This window comes from Hyperoodon ampullatus (genome assembly GCF_949752795.1).
Source record: "Hyperoodon ampullatus genome assembly, chromosome: 5".
Classification (NCBI taxonomy): domain Eukaryota; kingdom Metazoa; phylum Chordata; class Mammalia; order Artiodactyla; family Ziphiidae; genus Hyperoodon; species Hyperoodon ampullatus.
In genome coordinates, this window is record NC_136918.1 from 53,992,452 (window position 1) to 54,016,667 (window position 24,216).

A 24,216-nucleotide genomic window follows, 5' to 3' on the forward strand; every position below is an offset into this window, starting at 1 on the left:
TGCCATGGACACAGGGATTTATCTGAAAACTACACTTAGAGGAAAAAAAAAATCACAATGCAATAGCTTCAAGATGGTGGAGGAGTAAGATGTGGAGATCACCTTTCTCCCCACAGATACATCAAAAATACATGTACATGAGGAACAGCTCCTACAGAACACCTACTGAATACTGGCAGAAGACCTCAGACTTCCCAAAATGCAAGAAACGTACCTGGGTAGGGCAAAAGAAAAAAGAAAAAACAGAGACAAAAGAATAGGAACTGGACCTGCACCTCTGGGAGGGAGCTGTGAAGGAGGAAAGGTTTCCACACACTAGGAAGCCCCTTCACTGGCAGAGACAGCAGGTGGGTGGGGGGGAAAGCTTTGGAGCCATGGAGCAGAGTGCAACAAGGGTGCAGAGGTCAAAGCGGAGAGGTTCCTGAACAGAGGATCAGTGCCAACCAGCAGTCACCAGCCCGAGAGGCTTGTCCGCTCACCCACTGGGGCGGGTGGGGACTGGGAGCGGAGGCTTGGGCTTTGGAGGTCAGATCCCAGGGAGAGAACTGAGGTTGGCTGCGTGAACACAGACTGAGGGGGCTAGTGCACCACAGCTATCCAGGAGGGAGTCTGGGAAAAAGTCTGGAACTGCCTAAGAGACAAGAGACAACTATTTTGGGGTGCGTGAGGAGAGGGGATTCAGAGCACCACTTAAACAAGCTCCAGAGACAGGTGAGAGCCACGGCTATCAGTGTGGACACCAGAGATGGGCATGAAATGCTAAGGCTGCTGCTGCAGCCACCAAGAAGCCTATGTTCAAGCACAGGTCACTATCCACACCTCTCCTCCCAGAAGCCTATGAAACCCACAACTGCCAGGGTCCAGTAATGCAGGGACAACTTCTCTGGGAGAAAACACACCACGCCTCAGGATGGTGCAACGTCAAGCCAGCTTCTGTCACCACAGGTTCGCCTGGAATTCCAAATCCCTACCTCCCCCTGGCCGGAGTGAGCCAGTGCCCCATAATCGGCTGGTATTTTAACCCCCTCCTGTCAGGGAGGGGAACAGACACCCTCAGGCGACCTACACACAGAGGTGGGGCCAAATCTAAAGCTGAACCACAGGAGCTGTGCGAACAGAGAAGAGAAACACAAATTTCTGCATGCAGCCTTGGAAGCAGTGGATTAAATCTCCACAAACAAATTGATGTACCCCAAATCTGTGGAATATCTGAATAGACAACAAATTCTCCCAAAATTGAGGCAGAGGACTTGGGGAGCAACTGTAGACTTGGGCTTTGCTTTCTGCATCTAATTTGTTTTTTGTTTGAGGTTTATCTTAGTTTAGTATTTACAGCTTATTATTATTTGTAGATTTGTTTATTGATTTGGTTGCTCTTTTTCTTTTTTTAAATATATATATATTTCCTTTTCTCCTTTTGTGACTGTGTATGTGTATGCTTCTTTGTGTGATTTTACCTGTATAGATTTCCATTTACCCCATTTTTCCTAGGGTTCTGTCTGTCCTTTTTTTTTTTTTTTAAGTATAGTTTTTAGCGCTTGTTATCATTAGTGAATTTGTTTTTTGGTTTGGTTGCTCTTTTTCTATCTTTCATATTACTTTTTTATTTTAATAACATTATTCTTCCTTTCTTTCTTTCTCTCTCTCTCTCTCTCTCTCTCTCTCTCTCTCTCTCTCTCTCTTTTTCTTTCTTTCTTTCTTTCTTTCTTTCTTTCTTTCTTTCTTTCTTTCTTTCTTTCTTTCTTTCTTTCTTTCTCCCTTTTCTTCTGAGCCATGTGGCTGACAGGGTCTCGGTGCTCCGGCCAGGTGTCAGGCCTAAGCCTCTGAGGTAGGAGAGCCAAGTTCAGAACATTGGTCGACCAGAGACCTCTTGATCCCACACAATACAAAACGGAGAAAGTTCTCCCAGAGATCTCCATCTCAATGCAAAGACCCAGCTCCATTTCAATGACCAGTAAGTTACAGTGCTGAACACCCTATGCCAAACAACTAGGAAGACAGGAACACAACACCACCCATTTGCAGAGAGGCTGCCTAAAATCATAATAAATTCACAGACACACAAAAACACACCACAGGAGGCAGTCCTGACCACCAGAAAGACAAGATCCAGCCTCATCCATCTGTGTTCTGGTGAAAACCTACACAACCCACTGAACCAACCTTAACCACTGGGGGAAGACACCAAAAACAATGGGAACTACGAACCTGCAGCCTGTGAAAAGGAAAATGCAAACACAGTAAGTAAAGCGAAATGAGAAGACAGGGAAGCACAGCAGATGAAGGAGCAAGGTAAAAACACACCAGACCAAACAAATGAAGAGGAAATAGGCAGTCTACCTGAAAAAGAATTCAGACTAATGATAGTCAAGATGGCCCAAAATCTTGGAAATAGAATGGAGAAAAAACAAGAAACATTTAACAAGGATCTAAAAGAATTAAAGAGCAAACAGTGATGAACAAAACAATAAATGAAATTAAAAATTCTCTACAAGGAATCAATAGCAGAATAACTGAGGCAGAAGAACGGATAAGTGACCTGGGTGTTAAAATAGTGGAAATAATTACCTCAGAGCAGAATAAAGAAAAAAGAATGAAAAGAATTGAGGACAGTCTCAGAGACCTCTGGGATAATATTAAATGCACCAACATTCTAATTATAGGGGTTCCAGAAGAAGAAGAGAAAAAGAAAGGGACTGAGAAAATATTTGAAGAGATTATAGTTGAAAACTTCCATAATATGGGAAAGGAAATAGTCAATCAACTCCAGGAAGAGCAGAGAGTCCCATACAGGATAAATCCAAGGAGAAACATGCCCAGACACATATTAATCAAACTATCAAAAATTAAAGACAAAGAAAAAATATTAAACGCAGCAAGAGAAAAGCAACAAATAACATACAAGTGAATCCCCATAAGGTTAACAGCTGATCCTTCAGCAGAAGCTCTGCAAGCCAGGAGGGAGTGGCAGAACATATTTAAAATGATGAAAGAGAAAAACCTACAATGAATATTACAACCCAGCAAGGATCTCATTCAGATATGATGGAGAAATTAAAATCTTTACAGAGAAGCAAAAGCTATGAGAATTCAGCACCACCAAACCAGCTTCACAACAAATGCTAAAGGAACTTCTCTAGGCAGGAAGCACAAGAGAAGGAAAACAACTACAGTAACAAACACAAAACAATTAAGAAAATGGTAATAGGAGCACACATATTCATAATTACTTTAAATGTAAATGTATTAAATGCTCCCACCAAAAGACATAGACTGGCTGAATGGACACAAAAACAACACCCGTATATATGCTGTCTATAAGAGACACACTTCAGACCTAGGGACACATACAGACTGAAAGTGAGGGGATGAAAAAAGGTATTCCATGTAAATGAAAATCAAAAGAAAGCTGGAATAGCAATTCTCATATCAGACAAAATAGACTTTAAAATAAAGATGATTACAAGAGACAAAAAAACACACTACATAATGATCAAGGGAATAATCCAAGAAGAAGATATAACAATTTTAAATATTTATGCACCCAACATAGGACCACCTCAATACATAAGGCAAATGCTAACAGCCATAAAAGGGGAAATTGACAGCAACAAAATCACAGTAGGGAACTTTAACACCCCATTTTCACCAATGGACAGATCATAGAAAATGAAAATAAATAAGGAAACGCAATGATAAATGATACATTAAACAAGATGGAATTAATAGATATATATAGGACATTCCATCCAAAGACAACAGAATACATTTCCTGCTCAAGTGCTCATAGAACATTCTCCAGGACAGATTATACCTTGGGTCACAAATCAAGACTTAGTAAATTTAAGAAAATTGAAATCATATCAAGTACCTTTTCCAACCACAACGCTATGAGACTAGATATCAATTACAGGAAAAATCTGAGAAAAATAAAAACACCTGAGGCTAAACAATACACTACTAAATAACCAAGAGATCACTGAAGAATTCAAAGAGGAAATAAATAAATACGTAGAAACCAATGACAATGAAAACATGAGGACCTAAAACTATGGGATGCAGCAAAAACAGTTTTAATAGGGAAGTTTATAGCAATACAATCCTACCTCAAAAAACAAGAAACATCTCAAATAAACAACCTAAACTTACACCTACAGGAACTAGAGAAAGCAGAACAAAAAACCACCAAAGTTAGCAGAAGGAATGAAATCATAAAGATCAGAGCAGAAATAAATGAAGGAAACGATAGTTAGGATCAATAAAACTAAAAGCTGGTTCTTTGAGAAGATAAACAAAATTGATAAACCACTAGCCAGACTCATCAAGAAAAAAAGGGCAAAGACTAAAATCAGTATAATTAGAAATGAAAAAAGAAAAGTAGCAACTGACACTGCAGAAATACAAAGGATCATGAATGATTACTACAAGCAACTACATGCCAATAAAATGGACAACCTGGAAGAAATGGACAAATTCTTAGAAATGCACAACATTTCGAGACTGAACCAGGAAGAAACAGAAAATATGAACAGGCCAATCACAAGCACTGAAATTGAAACTGTGATTAAAAATCTTCCAACAAACAAAAGCTCAGGACCAGACGGCTTCACAGATGAATTCTATCAAACATTTAGAGAAGAGATAACACCTTTCCTTCTCAAACTCTTCCAAAATGTAGCAGAGGGAGGAACACTCCCAAAATCATTCTATGAGGCCACCATCACCCTAATACCAAAACCAGACAATGACGTCACAAAGAAAGAAAACTACAGGCCAATATCACTGATAAACATAGATTCAAAAATCCTCAACAAAATACTAGCAGACAGAATCCAACAGCACGTTAAAAGGATCATACACCATGATCAAGTGGGCTTTATCCCAGGACTACAAGGATTCTTCAATATATGCAAATCATTCAGTGTGATACACCAGATTAACAAATTGAAGGAGAAAAACAATATGATCATCTTAATAGATGCAGAGAAAGCTTTCGAGAAAATTCAAAACCGATTTATGATAAAAACCCTCCAGAAAGTAGGCATAGAGGGAACTTTCCTCAACATAATAAAGGCCATATATGACAAGCCCGCAGCCAACATCATCCTCAATGGTGAAAAACTGAAAGCATTTCCAATAAGATGAGGAACAAGACAAGGTTGCACACTCTCACCACTATTATTCAACATAGTTTTGGAAGTTTTAGCCACAGCAATCAGAGAAGAAAAAGAAATAAAAGGGATCCACATCAGAAAAGAAGAAGTAAAGCTGTCATTGTTTGCAAATTACATGATTCTATACATAGAGAATCCTAAATATGCTACCAGAAAATTACTAGAGCTAATCAATGAATTTGGTAAAGTAGCAGGAAACAAAATTAATGCACAGAAATCTCTAACATTCTTATACACTAATGATGAAAAATCTGAAAGTGAAATTAAGAAACACTCCCATTTACCATTGCAACAAAAAGAACAAAATATCTAGGAATAAACCTACCTAAGGAGACAAAAGACCTGTATGCAGAAAATTATAAGACACTGATGAAAGAAATTAAAGATGATACAAATAGATGGGGAGATATACCATTCTTCTTGGATTGGAAGAATCAGCATTGTGAAAATGACTACTACCGAAAGCAATCTACAGATTCAATGCAATCCCTATCAAACTACCACTAGCATTTTCCACAGAAATAGAACAAAAATTTAACAATTTGTATGGAAACACAAAAGACCCCGAATAGCTAAAGCAATGTTGAGCAAAAAAACAAAAAACAAAAAACAAAAAACAAAAAAATGTAGCTAGTGGAATCAGGCTCCCTAACTTCAGACTATGCTACAAAGCTACAGTAGTCAAGACAATATTGTACTGGCATAGAAACTGAAATATAGATCAATAGAACAGGATAGAATGCCCAGAGATAAACCCACGCACATATGGTCACCTTATCTTCGATAAAGGAGTCAAGAATATACAGTGGAGAAAAGACAGCCTCTTCAATAAGTGGTGCTGGTAAAACTGGACAGCTACATGTAAAAGAATGAAATTAGAACACTCCCTAACACCATACACAAAAATAAACTCAAAATGGAATAAAGACTTAAATGTTAGGGCAGACACCATCAAACTCTTAGAGGAAAACATAGGCAGAACAGTCTATGACATAAATCACAGCAAGATCCTTTTTGACCCTCCTCCTAGAGAAATGGAAATAAAAAGAAAAATAAACAAATGGGACCTAATGAAACTTAAAAGCTTTTACACAGCAAAGGAAAGCGTAAACAATATGAAAAGACAACCCTCAGAATGAGTGAAAATATTTGCAAATGAATCAACTGACAAAGATTTATATCCAAAATATACAGGCAGCTCAATATAAAAAAAACAAACAACCCAATCCAAAAATGGGCCGAAGACCTAAACAGACATTTCTCCAAGGAAGATATACAGATTGCCAACAAACACATTAAAGGATGTTCAACATCACTAATCATCAGAGAAGGGCAAATCAGAACTACAATGAGGCCGTTGTAATTCTGACCTCACACCAGTCAGAATGGCCATCATCAAAAAATCTACAAATAATAAATGCTGTAGAGGGTGTGGAGAAAAGGAAATCCTCTTGCACTGCTGATGGGAATGTAAATTGATACAGCCACTATGGAGAACTGTATAGAGGTTCCTTAAAATACTAAAAATAGAACTACCATATGACCCAGCAATCCCACTACTGGGCATATACCCTGAGAAAACCATAATTCAAAAAGAGTCATGTACCACAATTTTCACTGCAGCTCTATTTGCAATAGCCAGGACATGTAAGCAACCTAAGTGTCCATCGACAGATGAATGGCTAAAGAAGATATGGCTCATATATACAATGGAATATTACTCAGCTGTAAAAAGCACCGAAATTGAGTTATTTGTGGTGAGGTGGATGGAACTAGAGTCTGTTATACAGAGTGAAGTAAGTCAGAAAGTGAAAAACAAATACCGTATTCTAATACATATATATGGAATACACACACACACACACACACAAATGGTTCTGAAGAACCTAGGGGCAGGACAGGAATAAAGATGCAGACATAGAGAATGGACTTGAGGACATGGGGAAGGGGAATTGTGCTGGGATGAAGTGAGAGAGCTGCATGGACATATATACACTACCAAATGTAAAATAGATAGCTAGTGGGAAGCAGTCACATAGCACAGGGAAATCAGCTCGGTGCTTTGTGTCCACCTAGAGTGATGGGATAGGGAGGGTAGGAGGGGGATGCAAGAGGGAGGAGATATGGGTATATATGTATACATATAGCTGATTCACTTTGTTTTACAGCAGAAACAAACACTCCATTGTAAAGCAATTATACTACAATAAAGATTAAAAAATAATAATAAAATAAAATTACTGTAAGCTTAAAAAAAAAAAGCTCAAGAGGAACTTGATCCTGCTGACAACCATGTGACCAAGCTGAGATGACTCTGCCCCAGCTGAGCTCTCAGATGTGTATTTCAATAAATTTTCAAGAAATATATTATTTATTTTCAATAAATATATTCAATATAGACTTGTCTGAATACATCAACATCATCTACCAATTCATAAGAAAAAGACAGAAACTTCATGTAAAGTGATCAAAATTCTTATTGGCAAAATTAAAGAAAATGCTACAGTGACTTTGGAAATTTTTTTGGCAGTATCTGCTGAGGTGAGACATACACATACCCTATGATCCAGCAAGGGGTATGCATGTGCACTAAGAGACATGTAGGAGATTGATCACAGCAGTATTGTTCATAATAACCTCAACCTGGGATCATCCCAACTGTACCTCATGGTAGAATTGATAACCAAACTGCAGTTTGTTCATACAATGGAAGACTGAACAGTAGTGGAAACAAACTGCATCTCCGTGCAACAACGTGGATGAACCTCACACTCATATGTAGGTCAAAGCTACGTTCAAAAGAATGCACATCATCATATCATTCCATCTTATAAAATGTAAAGTCTTCCTTTATAAGGGAAAAATTAATCTTCAGTGTTCAGCAGTGTTTGTCTTTGGGAAGCAGAGCCAGGATGAGATTAGGAAGGGCTCAGGGAAGCTCTGGAATTTGGCTTTTCTTCTGTGTCTTGATCAATACAAGTGTTTGCAAGCTGAGAAAATTCACTGAGCTGGATGCTTAGGAGTTTCACAGTTTTCAGCACTTATCATAATTTAAAGTATTTTTTAGATTGTAACTATCATTATTTTTATCTGCATTTCACCTGTCAAGACAACTGAAAAGTCTGAAATATTTCTCTTAGCATAAAAAGCATATGGAAACAATTCCTTGGTAATATCTCAGGCAGGCACATGCTCAAGATGATGTTAATATTTAAGCCTTAAGCTCATATAAGGCTGCGCTGGTTATCTGAACCGTTAAGACGCCTCAAGGAAGAGGACCATATCCTGAATGCTGTGGGGTCTCTGGTGTCCCAGACCTGGTAGAGGGTACTCCCACATCTCAGGAGGACTGCACTTCTAGGGAGAAAGGATAAACAGAGAAGGACAAGCAGAGAGACAACTGGAAGACAGATGAAGAAATGTGCATATAAAAATTCTTACTAGCCTTCTTCACATTTTTTTAATTGAAGTACAATTGCTATTCAATATTATATAAGTTACAGGTGTACAATATAGAGATTCACAATTTTTAAAAGCTATACTCCATTATTATAAAATATTGACTATGTTCCCTGTGTTGTACAATATATCCTTGTAGCTTATTTGTTACATAATAGGTTGGACCTCCTACTCCCCTCTCCCCACTGGTAACCACTAGTTTGTTCTCTACATCTGTGAGTCTGGAAGATGGATGGTGGAAGAAATGTGCATATAAAAATTCAAAAGAAAAAATCATAATGCAATAGAGCATTATTATGATGAGAGACTAGTAAAAATGATAAGTCATTAATGTGTTTCAATCAATGTAGTGACACATGAAATGTAGACAGTGAAAGGAAACTTTAAACAGATTTGGATGAAGTACTCAGAGCAGGGAAGAAAACAATGATCACAAAGGAAAGCTGTATGAATAGCAACAAATTGTGAGATAGGAGTAAACAAAAGCAAAGAAAGTATAACTTTGAGGAAGACAAAAGGGACACCATGCTTAGGGTAAGAATTAAGGAACATTATGCAATGAAAATATGAGTTCAAAGAAAAATGGGGAGAAAGAAAAACTAGTTTCAGGAGACAAACACTGACATTATAGAGACACCAGGTTTGTTGCAGACCCAGCTGTCTCAAATCCTTGTTTGGATTAGATGTGGAATATCAGTAAGTGAAATACAATCTTTAATATAGTTATGTAGTCAGAATCCATACAAAAATACAATGGGGATTAAAACTGAACATATTTTCAGGAATTTGTACCCAATAAATCGCTAATCTCTTATCAAATTTCTCCATCATTTTGAGCAAGCAAGGTAAGACACTTCTCAGAGAATCCTTTTGAGTTTAAGTCCTTGTCACACAAAAAAGTCAGTCCCAGAAATGCCAGTTCAGACCACGAAAAATCTAGCATGGTTCAGAGTTCCCATGGGAACAAGATCTTTCCCTAGGACTGCTTGGATTTAGGTGGTCTGCTTTTGATTTCTCAGGGAGAGCACAGACCAGGTACCCAGGGCACCCATCCTTTACTATCTATAGGCCAGTCCAGAGTTTGAATTGGTGATCATTAAAACCAAGACTGGAGACAGATGGGCTGAGGACTAGACTCATGCAATTTATAAAGTGCACTCTTCGAAATTCATCTTACATTACTCAGAAAGAAGAAGAAGAAAAGAAAAAAGAACATTAGATGGGCCCCCATCACTTGTGATTGTAGAAAAGAACCAAAGTGACACTTGAAAATATGACACTACAAATCTAACAGAAATCATAATGCTTGCCTCAGTGGCATCATCACCTTGAAATACTATCCCTCCTCCTAAAATGAAGTGATTGACGCTAATGAATTATCAAAGCTAATAAAAAACAAAGATGAAATCAGCATTGTCAGTTTTTTAAAGAACAGTGGGAAATGCTGCCAACAACAACTTGACATTTAGTGAGACAATCAGGAGGTGGCAATAAGCCACAGAGTTCGAAATTACGTTTCCTGCTGGGTCTGGCTTGCACTAAATAAATGTGTAAGTAGCCAGATCAAATGAACATGACTTTTACTTTATTTGGTCATTTGTCATTTTTACAATCATGCTAAATAATTACATCTAAAATTCTGGCAAAGAAAAATAGCAGATATTAAATTAAAAGCATCAGAATTATAGTTGTTAATTATTTTGAAATGCTATTTTTTTGCATTAAAAAGTGGATAAAGTGAGAAACAGTAAACTTAGTAAGGTCATTAGTGCTCACTCCTTAGTCAGCTTCCAGGTTCAAGGGTGTGGTGATACTTATTCTTGACACCTTCCCTTGCCCCCATAAACTCGTACCATTGCCTTGTATGTGCGTTTTTTGGACATACTTTTATTTGTCACAAATATATCTGAAGCATGTCAGTTATCTTATCAGTCACTATTTACACTATATCCCCATGCACCATGTATAAATATTCATTCTCTAACTATTATGTGCTTGGCATTGACCAAATATTAAGAGCCAAGGTCACTCAGTCAAAATGAGCTTTCAAAAACCAACCAATAAATCAACTCAAACAAATTATTCACTGGTATATTATCCTTTTTTCTGGTGGTTGTGTGAATGATAGAGAATGGTCTGCTGCTACCATAAACTAGTGTAATAAATAAACAACTTGGCTGGTTGTCAAGGGGTAAAAATTACACTGTTGAAAATGCAATTGGGTTTCAGAGACCTTCATACTTAAACTCTCTGCAGTAAGGAGAAACAGTATTTTATAGTTCAGCCTTGAAGGTCTTTTTTTTAAAACTGTAATTGAGAATTTAAGACTAATCACCATTAACTGTCATAGCAAAATAAGAAAATATATCAACAATTAAATCTTGTATTAAGCAGTAAAATTATATGTTTCATTTAACATGCTAGAGGAACACTGTTTAGCTAATGAAGTCGTCTAGCATTGTAGCTAAAACAAACTGAAATATTTATTTAGTTGTTGATAAGTGGTGTCCATTATTTACACATTAGTACATTAAAGTATTCTATTTTAAAAATAAGGTTACAACCAAAGTAGTCAAAATAGAACAGGTAAAACAAATTGTCTACAACTTAGCAAATATTTGAATAACCTTTTACTATAGTACAGATAATTCAAATAATTTTGAATCATGATAACTAAAATACAAAAATGTATAGCTTAAAGGTGACAACTCATATCCCCTTGATCAAATACTTATACGCAGGTCATGGTAAAAGAATATTTTTTGCCCATTCTGGGGGTTACTTTTTTTTTTTTTTTTTTGCTTTGCTTTGTCTTTTTAGTATGGGTACATCTCAAGTCTGGCCACATCTTTCGGAGTGAAAGTGACAGGGAGACCCAAGTAGTTTCACATCAAAAGAAACAAAACTAAGAAATAACCAACAACCAAAGAATAAACGGTCCAATATAATAGCAAGAAGCCAAAATGCTCCTGGCTTATCCAACTGAGAACCTGGGATTTTGGGGAGAGGTTCATCTAGACTTTGTCATGTCTGGCCTGCACTGGAAATCATTGTAGAATGACGGCAGTTTGTTTTTTCCACCTGTAATTACATGCTTTGAGATATAACTCTTTTTTTTTTTTTTTTTTTTTTTTTTTTTGCGGTATGCGGGCCTCTCACTGTTGTGGCCTCTCCCGTTGCGGAGCACAGGCTCCGGACGCGCAGGCTAAGTGGCCGTGGCTCACGGGCCTAGCCGCTCCGCGGCATGTGGGATCTTCCCGGACTGGGGCACGAACCCGTGTCCCCTGCATCGGCAGGCGGACTCTCAACCACTGCGCCACCAGGGAAGCCCTGAGATATAACTCTTAAAGAAAGGATTATTATCACTTATTTTCAGACCGTTTTCTTTACCTTTTTGCCTTAACTGAAACCTGGCTCTCCCCTATTGACATTTCTTCCACTGCAGCCCTCTCAGGTGGTAGCTCTTTTTTCTCCCATACCCTTTGTACCACTAGCCATAGAAGAACAATATGAGGTGTCTCTAAGTCGCTGCTCATCCTCTGAAGATTTTAGCTCCTGGCTCAGTCACTCTCTCTTAAAAGGATTACTCCTATCTTAGTTCTTGACAATATCAATATCTATGTAGACGTAGTCTGGCCTCTTTTCTCCATAGCCTCTTTTCCTCTATTGATCAGCTACCATACTTGCATGGTCATACCTCAGCCCGTACACTGTCATTACCAATATCTGCACTTTTTATATGGTCAAATTTTCAATAATCCCATTTGCTGGTCTTTTCAGCTTATTTTTTCTTAATTCTTTGATTTCACCAATAAATAAAGTCTATCCATCCTCCTTTATTTATGCTCACCTTCTTTCCCTTTGCATCCTCACGTTATTCTATACCCAGTTTAGATACATCAGTCCATCACTATGAATGCTCCTTTGCAGACACTCTCATTTTTCCTTACCTTATCTAATTCATTACTCTCTCCCAGCAAAACCCTAGCTCTGATTAAATCCAACTCTGCCTGCTTTATGCCTGAATCCCCAGCTGAAGGCTGGAAAAAGATACACAATTATGTTGAATTATCTCATGTAAAATCTATTTCTTTTGAGTGCTTAATGTTGCCCAAAAGACTAATCCCATTTTCATAATTCATTCACTCTACCATCTTCCCAAACAACTATTTTATTGTTTTTTACAATCTAAGGAGACTTGCCAAGAGCTCCCAGCACCACATCTACCCATGTGCCATATGCTCTGCCTTCCTTCACATTTTTATGGGTGGACGACCGCATTCATAACTAAGGAAACATCCTCCACCTTATGCTGCTTCTAGTCAAAGAAATCATTCCAGCAATTCTCCTTTCACTCTTCTAAATCAAATCTTCATTCTCCATGCAATCATTCTCATCAAAGTAAAAACATGCTAACCATTCTCAACTCCATGCTTTCCATCTACCATCACCTGTTCCCAATTTACCACTTTCCATTCTATTTTGAACCCCTCTAATCAGACTATTTCATATAACATTCTACTAAAATTGTTTTTCTTGAGCTCACCAATGACCTCCAAATTGCTAAATCCAGCAGTCAATTCTCAGTCCTAATTTTTCTTAACCTGTGGCGGTATTTGACGGAGTGAATCACTCCTTCCTCTTTGAAAGCGTTTATTCACTTGGCTTCAGGATATCACATTCACCGGGTTTGTCTCTTACTCTTTGTCTGCTCCTTCTTAGTCTCCTCTGCTGATTCCCCTTTTTTCCCCCAATTTCTAAATGCAGGAGTGCCCAGAAATCTTATACCTTTTCTGTACTCTATCCTCACTCAACCCCTCAGAAATCTCATTTGGGATAGCTCTCAAATTTATATTCCCGCACCAAATCTCTCCTCTGTACTCTGGATACAACCACTGTCAGTTCTGCTCTTTAACACTTATTTTGAAAATGCAAATTTACTCCAAAGTGACTGATATTAGGGAACAGTTTGAGCATAAAGCTAACTTAAAAATTGCTTTGACTTATGCAAATTTTGTTCTACCATACATGTATGTTCCTCAGGAGAAGAGATTTTAATTTTGTTTTATTTGTTTATTTAGTGGCTGGATTTTATGTTTTTGTTTTTTTGGTCATATAAGTGTACCAGGCATACAGTAGGTGCTCAATATTGTTAAATGAATGAATAAATGGGTTCAAGAGATCCTGTAAAGTCTATGGGGGTTATATGCAAAGCTTTTTGTACAAGTGTAATTTTCTGAGGAGAGAGACCATACTTTTCTTCGGATTTTCAAAGGGATTCCTAACTACCCACAAAGAAACAGAGTAATAATATAATTCTAACAATGACACTTTAGGACTTTTTTCTGACCTTCAGAAGTAGCCTACATTACTTAAGATGCTCATATAGGAATGATAATGCTATAATATTACTTATGGGTTCAAAAAATAAACCCAATTATTTAACAAGAAAATAGAATTTGGAATTTAAAATGACAGTATTGTTATTGCTTTTGGTTTTGCTGGCTTTGTTTAATTTTAAAAATATCTCTTCATATTTTTATTACAATGCTATTAAACATTTATGTAGATTTGGACTCAGAAAAGCAACTTGTAAATCATTTATAATTCTATTGTACAATGTTTCTATTTCACAGTATACTCCTTGAGGCTCCTTTCTATGCATGAGAATTATTCTTTATAGATGGACAAATCTTTATGTAATACAAATAATAGTCTCCTCTTTTTGTTCTTTGAAAGTTTTAAGTACAATATGCAGTAGCAACTGAATTTTTAAAGTGAAAAAATGAGAACTAAAGAAAAGCAAAACAGTCTACAGAAAAAAAATAAAATAGTTGCTTAAAAGAAATCCTTGCAAAAAATATATTATTCACAGAAGTCTTTAACCCTTTATTTATGCCTATATTGTTCTTACTTTGTAAAATACCATATACTTGGTTACTCAGTTTCTAAGAAATATTCTAGAAATAGAAAATTATAAGTGGAGAACAGAGTAACTGCTACAGATAGTGACACTCATGGCAATAAAAAGAAGAAGCTTGACAAAAGTAGAAAAAATAGAGACTAGCTTAAATAACCAAAAGCAGAGCAATATGAGGCCATTTAGTATGGGTGCAAAATAGCCCTAAACAGCTCAATTGTGCCCAAGGTCATGGTTTTACACAGCCACTATAATAAAAGTAATAAGAATCACTGAGGGAGAAAAAATATTGTTTTGTAGTAGTCTCTGGATTAAGAATCAACCCAAGTAGTCAAAATTTAAAAATAAAAGTAATAAAGTTTCAGATACTAGAAATATTTGGCTCTTTAGAGTGATCCATTTTCCAAGAATTACTGCTTAAGTTCTATAGTGAAAATATTGGCTTTTATATTGAGAGATACATGTCTACAAATGATCTGATAGTAAGATGTGTGGCTCAAAGAGGAGAAGGAGGGTGCATTTTTTTAATTACAATACTGCCCTTTGTGTTTGGTGAATGGTGAAAAACTAGAAGTGTAGGTGAAAGATTTGTATATAGATAAAGGAAAAATAAAGATAATTATTAGGTGGTGTTAGAATTCTGTAGAGAGAGAGATATTCAAACTGGAAGGAACTTAAATAGAGACTGTGGAAATAATTTCCTGATTTCCTCCTTGTCATCCTTAATCTAAGATTAGCCAACACTTCAGTCAAATGGACCCAGCCCAAACTTCATGGAAACCAATCCCAAAGGACAAACTTCTGGGCCAGTCTTCTTTCAAATAACTGAATATTAGGTATACCTCATTCTTGTTGACATGGTAGCCCACATTCTTCTAAGCCCTTCTCATGATTGTCCTCTATAGGAAGGGAAATGCTACATTGCCATAGCTAGTAAGATAGTGGATAACTTTATCTATTCCTTTTTCACAATTATTCATTTGCTAAAATTACTATAATTCAAAGAAAAATTACCTTTAAGGCTGTTTTGAACTTCTAAAGCTATATCGAGAGCATTAAAGGGCAGAACTGGTTCGTTGGCAATTTGTAAAATCACTTCTCCTGAGAGCTGAAAGAAAAAGAAAAAAACACTAGCATTTAATATTAAGGGTTTTTGTTTGTTTTCCATGATTTCATACACTTTTGTACACTTATCTAGAGTAAAAAAACACAGAGGGTAAATTTATTTTTATAAAATCTCTTTTTCTTTTAAAACTTTTTAAAATTTTGTTTTCCTGTAAAGAAAAAAAAATCCTCACTATATTTTTCATGTTTCAGAATAGTATAAGGAAATATAATATTTTCTTCCTTTTGGGCTAAAATATTAAGAAATAACTTCCTTAGTTGAAAGAGTTGTAATATGTAAATTTTAAAACAATTCCTTATAAAACAGTTCAGAATGTCACATGATAAAACAATCAAGAACAACTGCAAATCAATAGCTGATTATTGGACCAAGTAAAATTCCAGACAAAATTAATGATCAATTTATTTCATGTAAGATATAATTTAATTTTAAAAATCCTTTAAAACCCACATACTATTTTCCTTCATGCTTTGCTATATTCGTAATCAGCTTTCCAAAATTTAATACCATTTATACATCTTGGAGATCAATGTTTAAATTAAATTCAAAAAATATAAAAATTTAAATGGCATCCCCCAAACTCACATCTGGAATTTTCACACATGCATATGTCTCCACCACTGCACTCCAAAACTGTGTCTGAAAACCAGCATATGCACTACAGCTGAACTAGCATCTGCTTAATAGACTGAACAAGTCATATGCATTTTTATACATCTCAAAGGAACTTAGGGCTGACGGCAAATGACATTGTTACTCTCCCATCCCCAAGTGATATTTAATATTTACCTGGGCTTAACAAATGTCCCTACGTCTCTTATAACACCGAAGCTGGCACGCAGGGAAATCTGGCTGTGTTGATGTTATTAATGCACTATGAAATGTTGTTAGTGAATGAAAACATTGTCTTGTGAAACTACACAGGGGAAATTAGCACATTAACTTGAGACGGTAAAGAACACATAAAAGAAATAGCTTACAAGGAAAATGTGATGTTAAATATTCAAATCTACATATTTAACAAGGGTCAAATTCCATTTAATATTTAAAAGTTATATTTCCCAGTTGTTTGCACAATTTATATCATGATGAAAGTACAATTCAATTTGGTTCTTCTTCTACCTGCTTGAGGAAATGTATTTCTTAGGAGTAGGAAAAGGAAACACCTCTGAGATCCTTTTATTTCTTTGAAGTATTTTTCTCTCAAATGTAACAACCACTTCTCCCCAGATGTCTAAGGTACTTTTGCAGCGTTTTATCCCCATCATATGATCACAAAAATCCTGTGAAACTATCTACTTTGATTACACTGTACTTTAGGAAAAAAGCATTGTATACAACATGTTGATATGAATCCTGTTTCTATCCCACTCCACCCCAAGCAAATCATGCAAAGAACACCAATATTTGGAAATAAATTATTTGTAAAAGGAAGGTTCAAAGAAGATTAAGAGGCATTATGGTTTCTTTTTCCAATTTGCCCTGGAGAATAGAAACTATAAAACAGACATGTTTCGTTTACACTTTTGGAATCTGGAAACCACACATTACAAAAGATTAAAATGAAAGAATGGGGAGGGAGGAGAAAGGCAACTTCTCTGTGTGTTGCTGAAGAAAGTTGTTTTGTTTTGACTTTCTGAGTCATTTGGCAGCTAGAACAACTGGAATATAAGCCAGCCACCTTGCTTGTCTCAAAAAGAAGCTGGCAACAAATACTGGGACTTCCAAGGCACCTGGCCCACAATAGAATGTTTCAAATAAATCAGCTTTATTTACAGCTTCATAAGCAAGGGAGAGATTTGTATATGCTTTGCCATGCAGTGAGAAGAGATGAGCCATACTGCATACTCTTCTTGTCCATTCTGGAATTCACTCTTATTCAAGCATGCCAAAGTAACTTTTCCTTATATTTATATAAGGCCCCATTCTTTTCAAAATGCTTTATACTCATTTCATTACCTAATTTAATTATCTTTCCAAGCCTAGAGGCAGATAGTGATGGAATTAATCCTATATTGAAAACACTGAGTGTAAATCTTACTGGGTTGTGATCCAAGATGGTAACATAGGAAGTTCCTAAATTCACCTCCTCCCACAGATACATTGAACCTACAGCTGTACATGAAACAATTCCCTATGAAAAAACCAGCTAAGTGACTCCTACACGTTGGAGGAACAAAAAAAAAACCCCACATTGAAATGAATAAGAGAGTCTGAGACACACCCTTGCCATAAAACCCACCTCATCACAGTGACATACAATAGGGAAGGAACTCCCAACTCACAATTTCTCCTTTAAGAGAGAAGGGTTTAGACCCAACATCTAGTACCCCAACTTTTAAGACTTCCAACCAAGGGTCAAACCCCCAAAACATCTAGCCCTAAAAGCCAATGGGGCTGTGTCCACAAGATATACAACATTACAGCCAACAAAGGAACAGTTCCTAATGGACTCAAGAGGACTCACTTTGGTTCTCTACTTATAGCTTAGTACAGAGGAAAATGCCCATCTCCCAGCCTTTCCCTGAAAGAGGCCTATTTGAATACTTTAAAAGTTGCTGCCTGAGGGTCATACCTCTAATTTAGCCCTAGGGACAGAATGCTCTCTCCCTGGAGATCAGGGAAGCCAATAGATTCCATCTCATCATTCTCCCTGTAGCCCTCCCAAACCACCACGACCTCCCCAGGAGGAGCTTATAGACACATCTGGCACCATGGCTTTTGCAACTGCTACTCAGGGGACACACCCCTTGATCATGGGGCTACAATAGCCAGCAAGCCTTACATTTATGGGTCCCACAGGAATGTAGCAAACAAAGAAACACTTTTTAACTGTGCTCAGCACAGAGGGAGAAGACAGAAATGAGCATCATCTAGTTTCTCCCTGGAAGAGGTTTATTTGCATATTTCAAAAGCTGCTCCCTGAGAGTCTGGCTTCTGATTAGCCTGCATCTAGGTGTTGACTGAGATCTTCCTCTTTGGGACACTAACAGGTATTAGCATACCCTCGACTACTGGGAGCCACTAAAAAAAAGGAGGAGGTTTGGACAATCACAAAGGTTTGAGATACAATTAAGTGCTAGGGCTGGGTTGAATGATAAGCTTCATATCCCACATGAGACCATTCTTCAAGAACGGAAGAAGTGGCTGTTTTATCTAATTCACAGAAACCAACACAGAGAATCTGAGAAAATGAAGAAACAAAGAAATAAGTTCCAAATAAAAGAACAAGATATAACTTCAGAAACATACTTTAACGAAATGAAGATAACTGATTTACCTGATAAAGAGTTCAAAGTAACATCATAAATTTGCTCACCAAAGTCAGGAGAACAACACATTAACAAAGTGAGAATTTCAGTAAAGAGAGAGAAAATATAAGGAATACCAAACAGAAATCACAGAGCTGAAGAATACAATAACCAAACTGAAAAATTCAATAGAGGGTTTAGCAGAAGACTAGATCAGGTGGAAGAAAGGATCAATGGACTTGGAGACAGGGCAGTGGAATTTATCGAATCAGAGGAGCAAAAAGGAAAAAAAGTGAAAAAGAGTTAAACTAGTGTAAGGTACATATGGGACACCATCAAACACATCAATATTTGCATTATATGGATCCTGAAGAAGAAGAAAGAGAGAAGAAAGGGGCAAAAAGCTTATTCAAAGAAATAATGACTACACCTGAAACTAATAAAATATTGTAAATCAACTATGTTTCAATTAAAAAAAGAAAGAAAGGAAAAGGAAAACAGTAGGACTAGATCACATTAAAAAAAAGAAGAAAAAGAAAAGAAAAGAAAAGAAATAATGGCTGAAAAATTCCCTCTCCTGGGGAAAGAAACAGACATCCAGATCTATGAATCTTAGATGGTTCCAGATGAGATAAATCCAAACAGACCCACATAGAGACACATTAAAATTAAACTGTCAAAGCTAAAGACAAGGCGAGAATCTTAAAAGCAGCAAGAGAAAAAACAAACTGTTACATACAAGGAAGCTCCATAAGAATTTCAGCAGATTTTTCAGCAGAAACCTTGTAGGCTTGGAGAGACTAGGATGATATATTCAAAGAGTTGAAAGAAAAAAACTCCTAAGCTAACCAAGAATACTCTACCCAGCAAAGTTGTCCTTCAAAACTGAAAGGGAGTTAAGAGTTTTCCAGACAACCAAAACATAAAGAAGTTCATAATCACGAGATGTCTTAGAAGATAAGTTAAAGGAAATTCCTCAAGCTGAAATGAAAGGATACTAATTAGGAATAGGAAAACATATGGAAATATACATTTCATTGGTAAAGGTAAATATATAAATTTAGAATACTCTACTCTTTCATGGTGGTGGTCAAATCACTTATAAATTAAGGGTAAAAGACAAGAGTATTAAAAATGACTATAATGATAATAATTTTAATGGACTTACAAGATAAAAGATAAACTTGACATCAAAAACAAAAGTGGAGGAATGTGCTCTTGAAACAAGATGGCAGAGTAGAAGGATGTGCTCCCATTCCCTCTTGCGAGAACACCAGAATCACAACTAGCTGCTGCACAATCATCAACATGAAGGCACTGGAACTCACCAAAAAAGATGCCCCACATCCAAAGACAAAGGAGAAGCCACGATGAGAAGGTAGGAGGGGCGCTACCACAGGAAAATCAAATCCCATAACTGCTAGGTGGGTGACTTGTGGACTGGAGAACACATACCACACAAGTCCACCCACTGGAGTGAAGGTTCTGAGCCCCACATCAGGCTTCCCAACCTCAGTGTATGGCAACGGGAGGAGGAATTTCTAGAGAATCAAGCTTTGAAGCCTAGTGGGAATTGATTGCAGGACTTCAACAGGATGGGGGGAAACAGAGACTCCACTCTTGGAGGGCACAAACAAAGTAGTGTGCACATTGGGACCCAGGGGAAGGAGCAGTGGTCCCAGAGGAGACTGAACCACACCTACCTGCTAGTGTGGGAGGGTCTACTGCAGAGGCAGGTGGTGGGGGGAGCTGTGGCTCACCGTGGGGACAAGGACACTGGCAGTAGAAGTTCTGAGAAGTACTCCTTGGCATGAGCCCTCCCAGAGCCTTTCATAAGCTCTACCAAATAGCCCAGGTAGGCTCCAGTGTCCAGTTGCCTCAGGCAAAACAATCAAAAGGGAGGGAACCCAGCCCCACCCATCAAGAGTCAAGTGGATTAAACTTTTACTGAGCTCTACTCACAAGAGGAACAGTCAGGTCTACCCACCACCAGTCCATCCCATCAGGAAACTTACACAAGTCACTTAGATAGCCTCATCCACCAGAGGGCAGACAGCAGAAGCAAGAAAAAACTACAATTTTGCAACCTGTGGAACAAAACCACATTCACAGAAAGATAGACAAGATGAAAAGGCAGAAGGCTATATACCAGATGAAGGAACAAGATAAACCCCCAGAAAAACAACTAAATGAAGTGGAGATAGGCAATCTTCCAGAAAAAGAATTCAGAATAATGATAGTGACGATGATCCAGGACCTCAGAAAAAGAATGGAGGCAAAGATCGAGAAGATGCAAGAAATGTTTAACAAAGACCTAGAAGAATTAAAGAACAAACAGATGAACAATACAATAACTGAAATGAAAACTACACTAGAAGGAATGAACAGCAGAATAACTGAGGCAGAAGAACGGATAAGTGATCTGGAAGACAGAATGGTGGAATTAACTGCTGCAGAACAGAAAAAAGAAAAAAAGAATGAAAAGAAATGAAGACAGTCTAAGAGACCTCTGGGACAACAGTAAACACAACAACATTCGAATTATAAGGGTCCCAGAAGGAGAAGAGAGAGGGAAAGGACCGGAGAAAATATTTGAAGAGATTATAGTCGAAAACTTCCATAACATGGGAAAGGAAACATCCACCCAAGTCCAGGAAGTGCAAATTTCTGAAAGCAGTAATGGAAAAATGAAAAATAACATACAAGGGAACTCCCATAAGGTTAAGAGCTGATTTCTCAGCAGAAACTCTACAAGCCAGAAGGGAGTGGCATGATATAATTAAAGTGATGAAAGGAAAGAACTTATAACCAAGATTACTCTACCTGGCAAGGATCTCATTCTGATTTGATGGAGAAATCGAAAGCTTTACTGACAAGCAAAAGCTAAGAGCATTCAGCACCACCAAACCAGCTCTACAACAAATGCTAAAGGAACTTCTCTAAGTGGGAAACACAAGAGAAGAAAAGGATCTACAAAAACAAACCCAAAACAATTAAGAAAATGGTCATGGGAACATACTTATCGATAATTACCTTAAATGTGAATGGATTAAATGTTCCAACCAAAAGACACAGACTGGCTGAATGTATATAAAAACAAGACCCATATATGTGATGTCAACAAGAGACCCACTACAGACCTAGGGACACATACAGACTGAAAGTGAGGGGATGAAAAAAGATATTTCATGCAAATGGAAATCAAAAGAAAGCTGGAGTAGCTATACTCATAACAGATAAAATAGACTCTAAAATAAAGAATGTTACAAGAGACAAAGAAGGACACTACATAATGATCAAGGGATCAATCCAAGAAGAAGATATAACAATTATAAATATATATGCACCCAACACAGGAGCACCTCAATACATAAGGCAACTGCTAACAGCTCAAAAAGAGGAAATCGACAGTAACACAATAATAGAGGGGGACTTTAACAGCACATTTACACCAATGGAGAGATCATCCAAAATGTAAATAAATAAGGAAATAGAAGCTTTAAATGACACAATAGACCAGATAGATTTAATTGATATTTATAGGACATTCCATACAAAAACAGCATATTACACTTTCTTCTCAAGCGTGCATGGAACATTCTCCAGGATTGATCACATTTGGGTCACAAATAAAGCCTCAGAAAATTTAAGAAAATTGAAATCATGTCAAGCATCTTTTCTGACCACAACATTATGAGATTAGAAATGAATTACAGGGAAAAAATGTAAAAAACACAAACACATGGAGGCTAAACAATATGTTACTAAACAACCAAGAGATCACTGAAGAAATTAAAGAGGAAATTTAAAAATACCTAGAGACAAACGACAATGAAAACATGAAGATCCAAAACCTATGGGATGCAACAAAAGCAGTTCTAAGAGGGAAGCTTATAGCTATACAAGCCTAACTCAAGAAACAAGAAAAATCTCAAGTAAACAATCTGAGCTCACACCTAAAGGAATTAGAGAAAGAAGAACAAACAAAACCCAAAGTTAGCAGAAGGAAAGAAATAATAAAGATTAGAGCAGAAATAAATGAAATAGAAACAAAGAAAACAATAGCAAAGATCAATAAAACTAAAGGCTGGTTCTTTGAGAAGATAAACAAAATTGATAAACCATTAGCCAGACTCATCAAGAAAAAGAGAGGACTCATATCAATAAAATTAGAAATGAAAAAAGAGAAGTTACAACAGACACTGCAGAAATACGAAGCATCCTAAGAGACTACTACAAGCAAATCTATTCCAATAAAATGGAAAACGTGGAAGAAACGGACCAATTCATAGAAAGGTATAACTCCAAGACTGAACCAGGAATAAACAGAAAATATGAACAGACCAATCACAAGTAATGAAATTGAAACTGTGATCTAAAATCTTCCAACAAACAAAAGGCCAGGACCTGATGGCTTCACAGGTGAATTCTATCAAACATTTAGAGAAGACCTGACACCCATCTTTCTCAAACTCTTCCAAAAACTTACAGAGGAAGGAACACTCCCAAACACATTCTATGAAGCCACCATCACCCTGATACAAAAACCAGACAAAGATACTACAAAAAAAGAAAATTACAGACCAATATCCCTGATGAAAATAGATACAAAAATCCTCAACAAAATACTAGCAAACAGAATCCAACAACACTTTAAAAGGATCATATACCATGATCAAGTGGGATTTATCCCAGTGATGCAAGGAATCTTCAGTATACACAAATCAAACAATGTGATACACCATATTAACAAATTGAAGAAGAAAAACCATATGATCAACTCAATAGATGCAGAAAAAGCTTTTGACAAAATTCAACACCCATTTATGATAAAAACTCTCCAGAAAGTGGGCATAGAGGGAACCTACCTCCACATAATAAAGGCCATATACGACAAACCTACAGCAAACATCATTCTCAATGGTGAAAAACTGAAAGCATTTCCTCTAAGATCAGGAAGAAGACAAGGATATCCACTCTCACCACTATTATTCAACATAGTTTTGGAAGTCCTAGCCATGGCAATGAGAGAAGAAAAAGAAATAAAAGGAATTCAAATTTGAAAAGAAGTAAAACTGTCACTGTTTGCAGATGACATGATACTATACATAGAGAATCCTAAAGATGCCACCAGAAAACTACTAGAGCAAATCAATGAATCTGGTGCAGTTGCAGTATACAAAAGCAATGCACAGAAATATCTTGCATGCTATACACTAACAGTGAAAGATCAGAAAGAGAAGTTAAGGAAACAATCCCATTCACCTTTGCAACAAAAAGAATAAA

General features: G+C 36.9%; 1 protein-coding gene across 1 annotated transcript in view; it reads right to left on the bottom strand.

The window, feature by feature from the left end:
• NAALADL2 (N-acetylated alpha-linked acidic dipeptidase like 2) overlaps positions 1-24,216 on the bottom strand; it is a gene marked incomplete at its 3' end in the record, with an annotated part of 1,068,176 nt that overhangs the window by 72,815 nt on the left and 971,145 nt on the right. Inside the window, exon 12 of the mRNA XM_079705513.1 lies at positions 15,568-15,661. Coding sequence (XP_079561639.1) covers positions 15,568-15,661 — 94 coding nt within the window. The remainder of the gene's footprint in view (positions 1-15,567; positions 15,662-24,216) is intronic.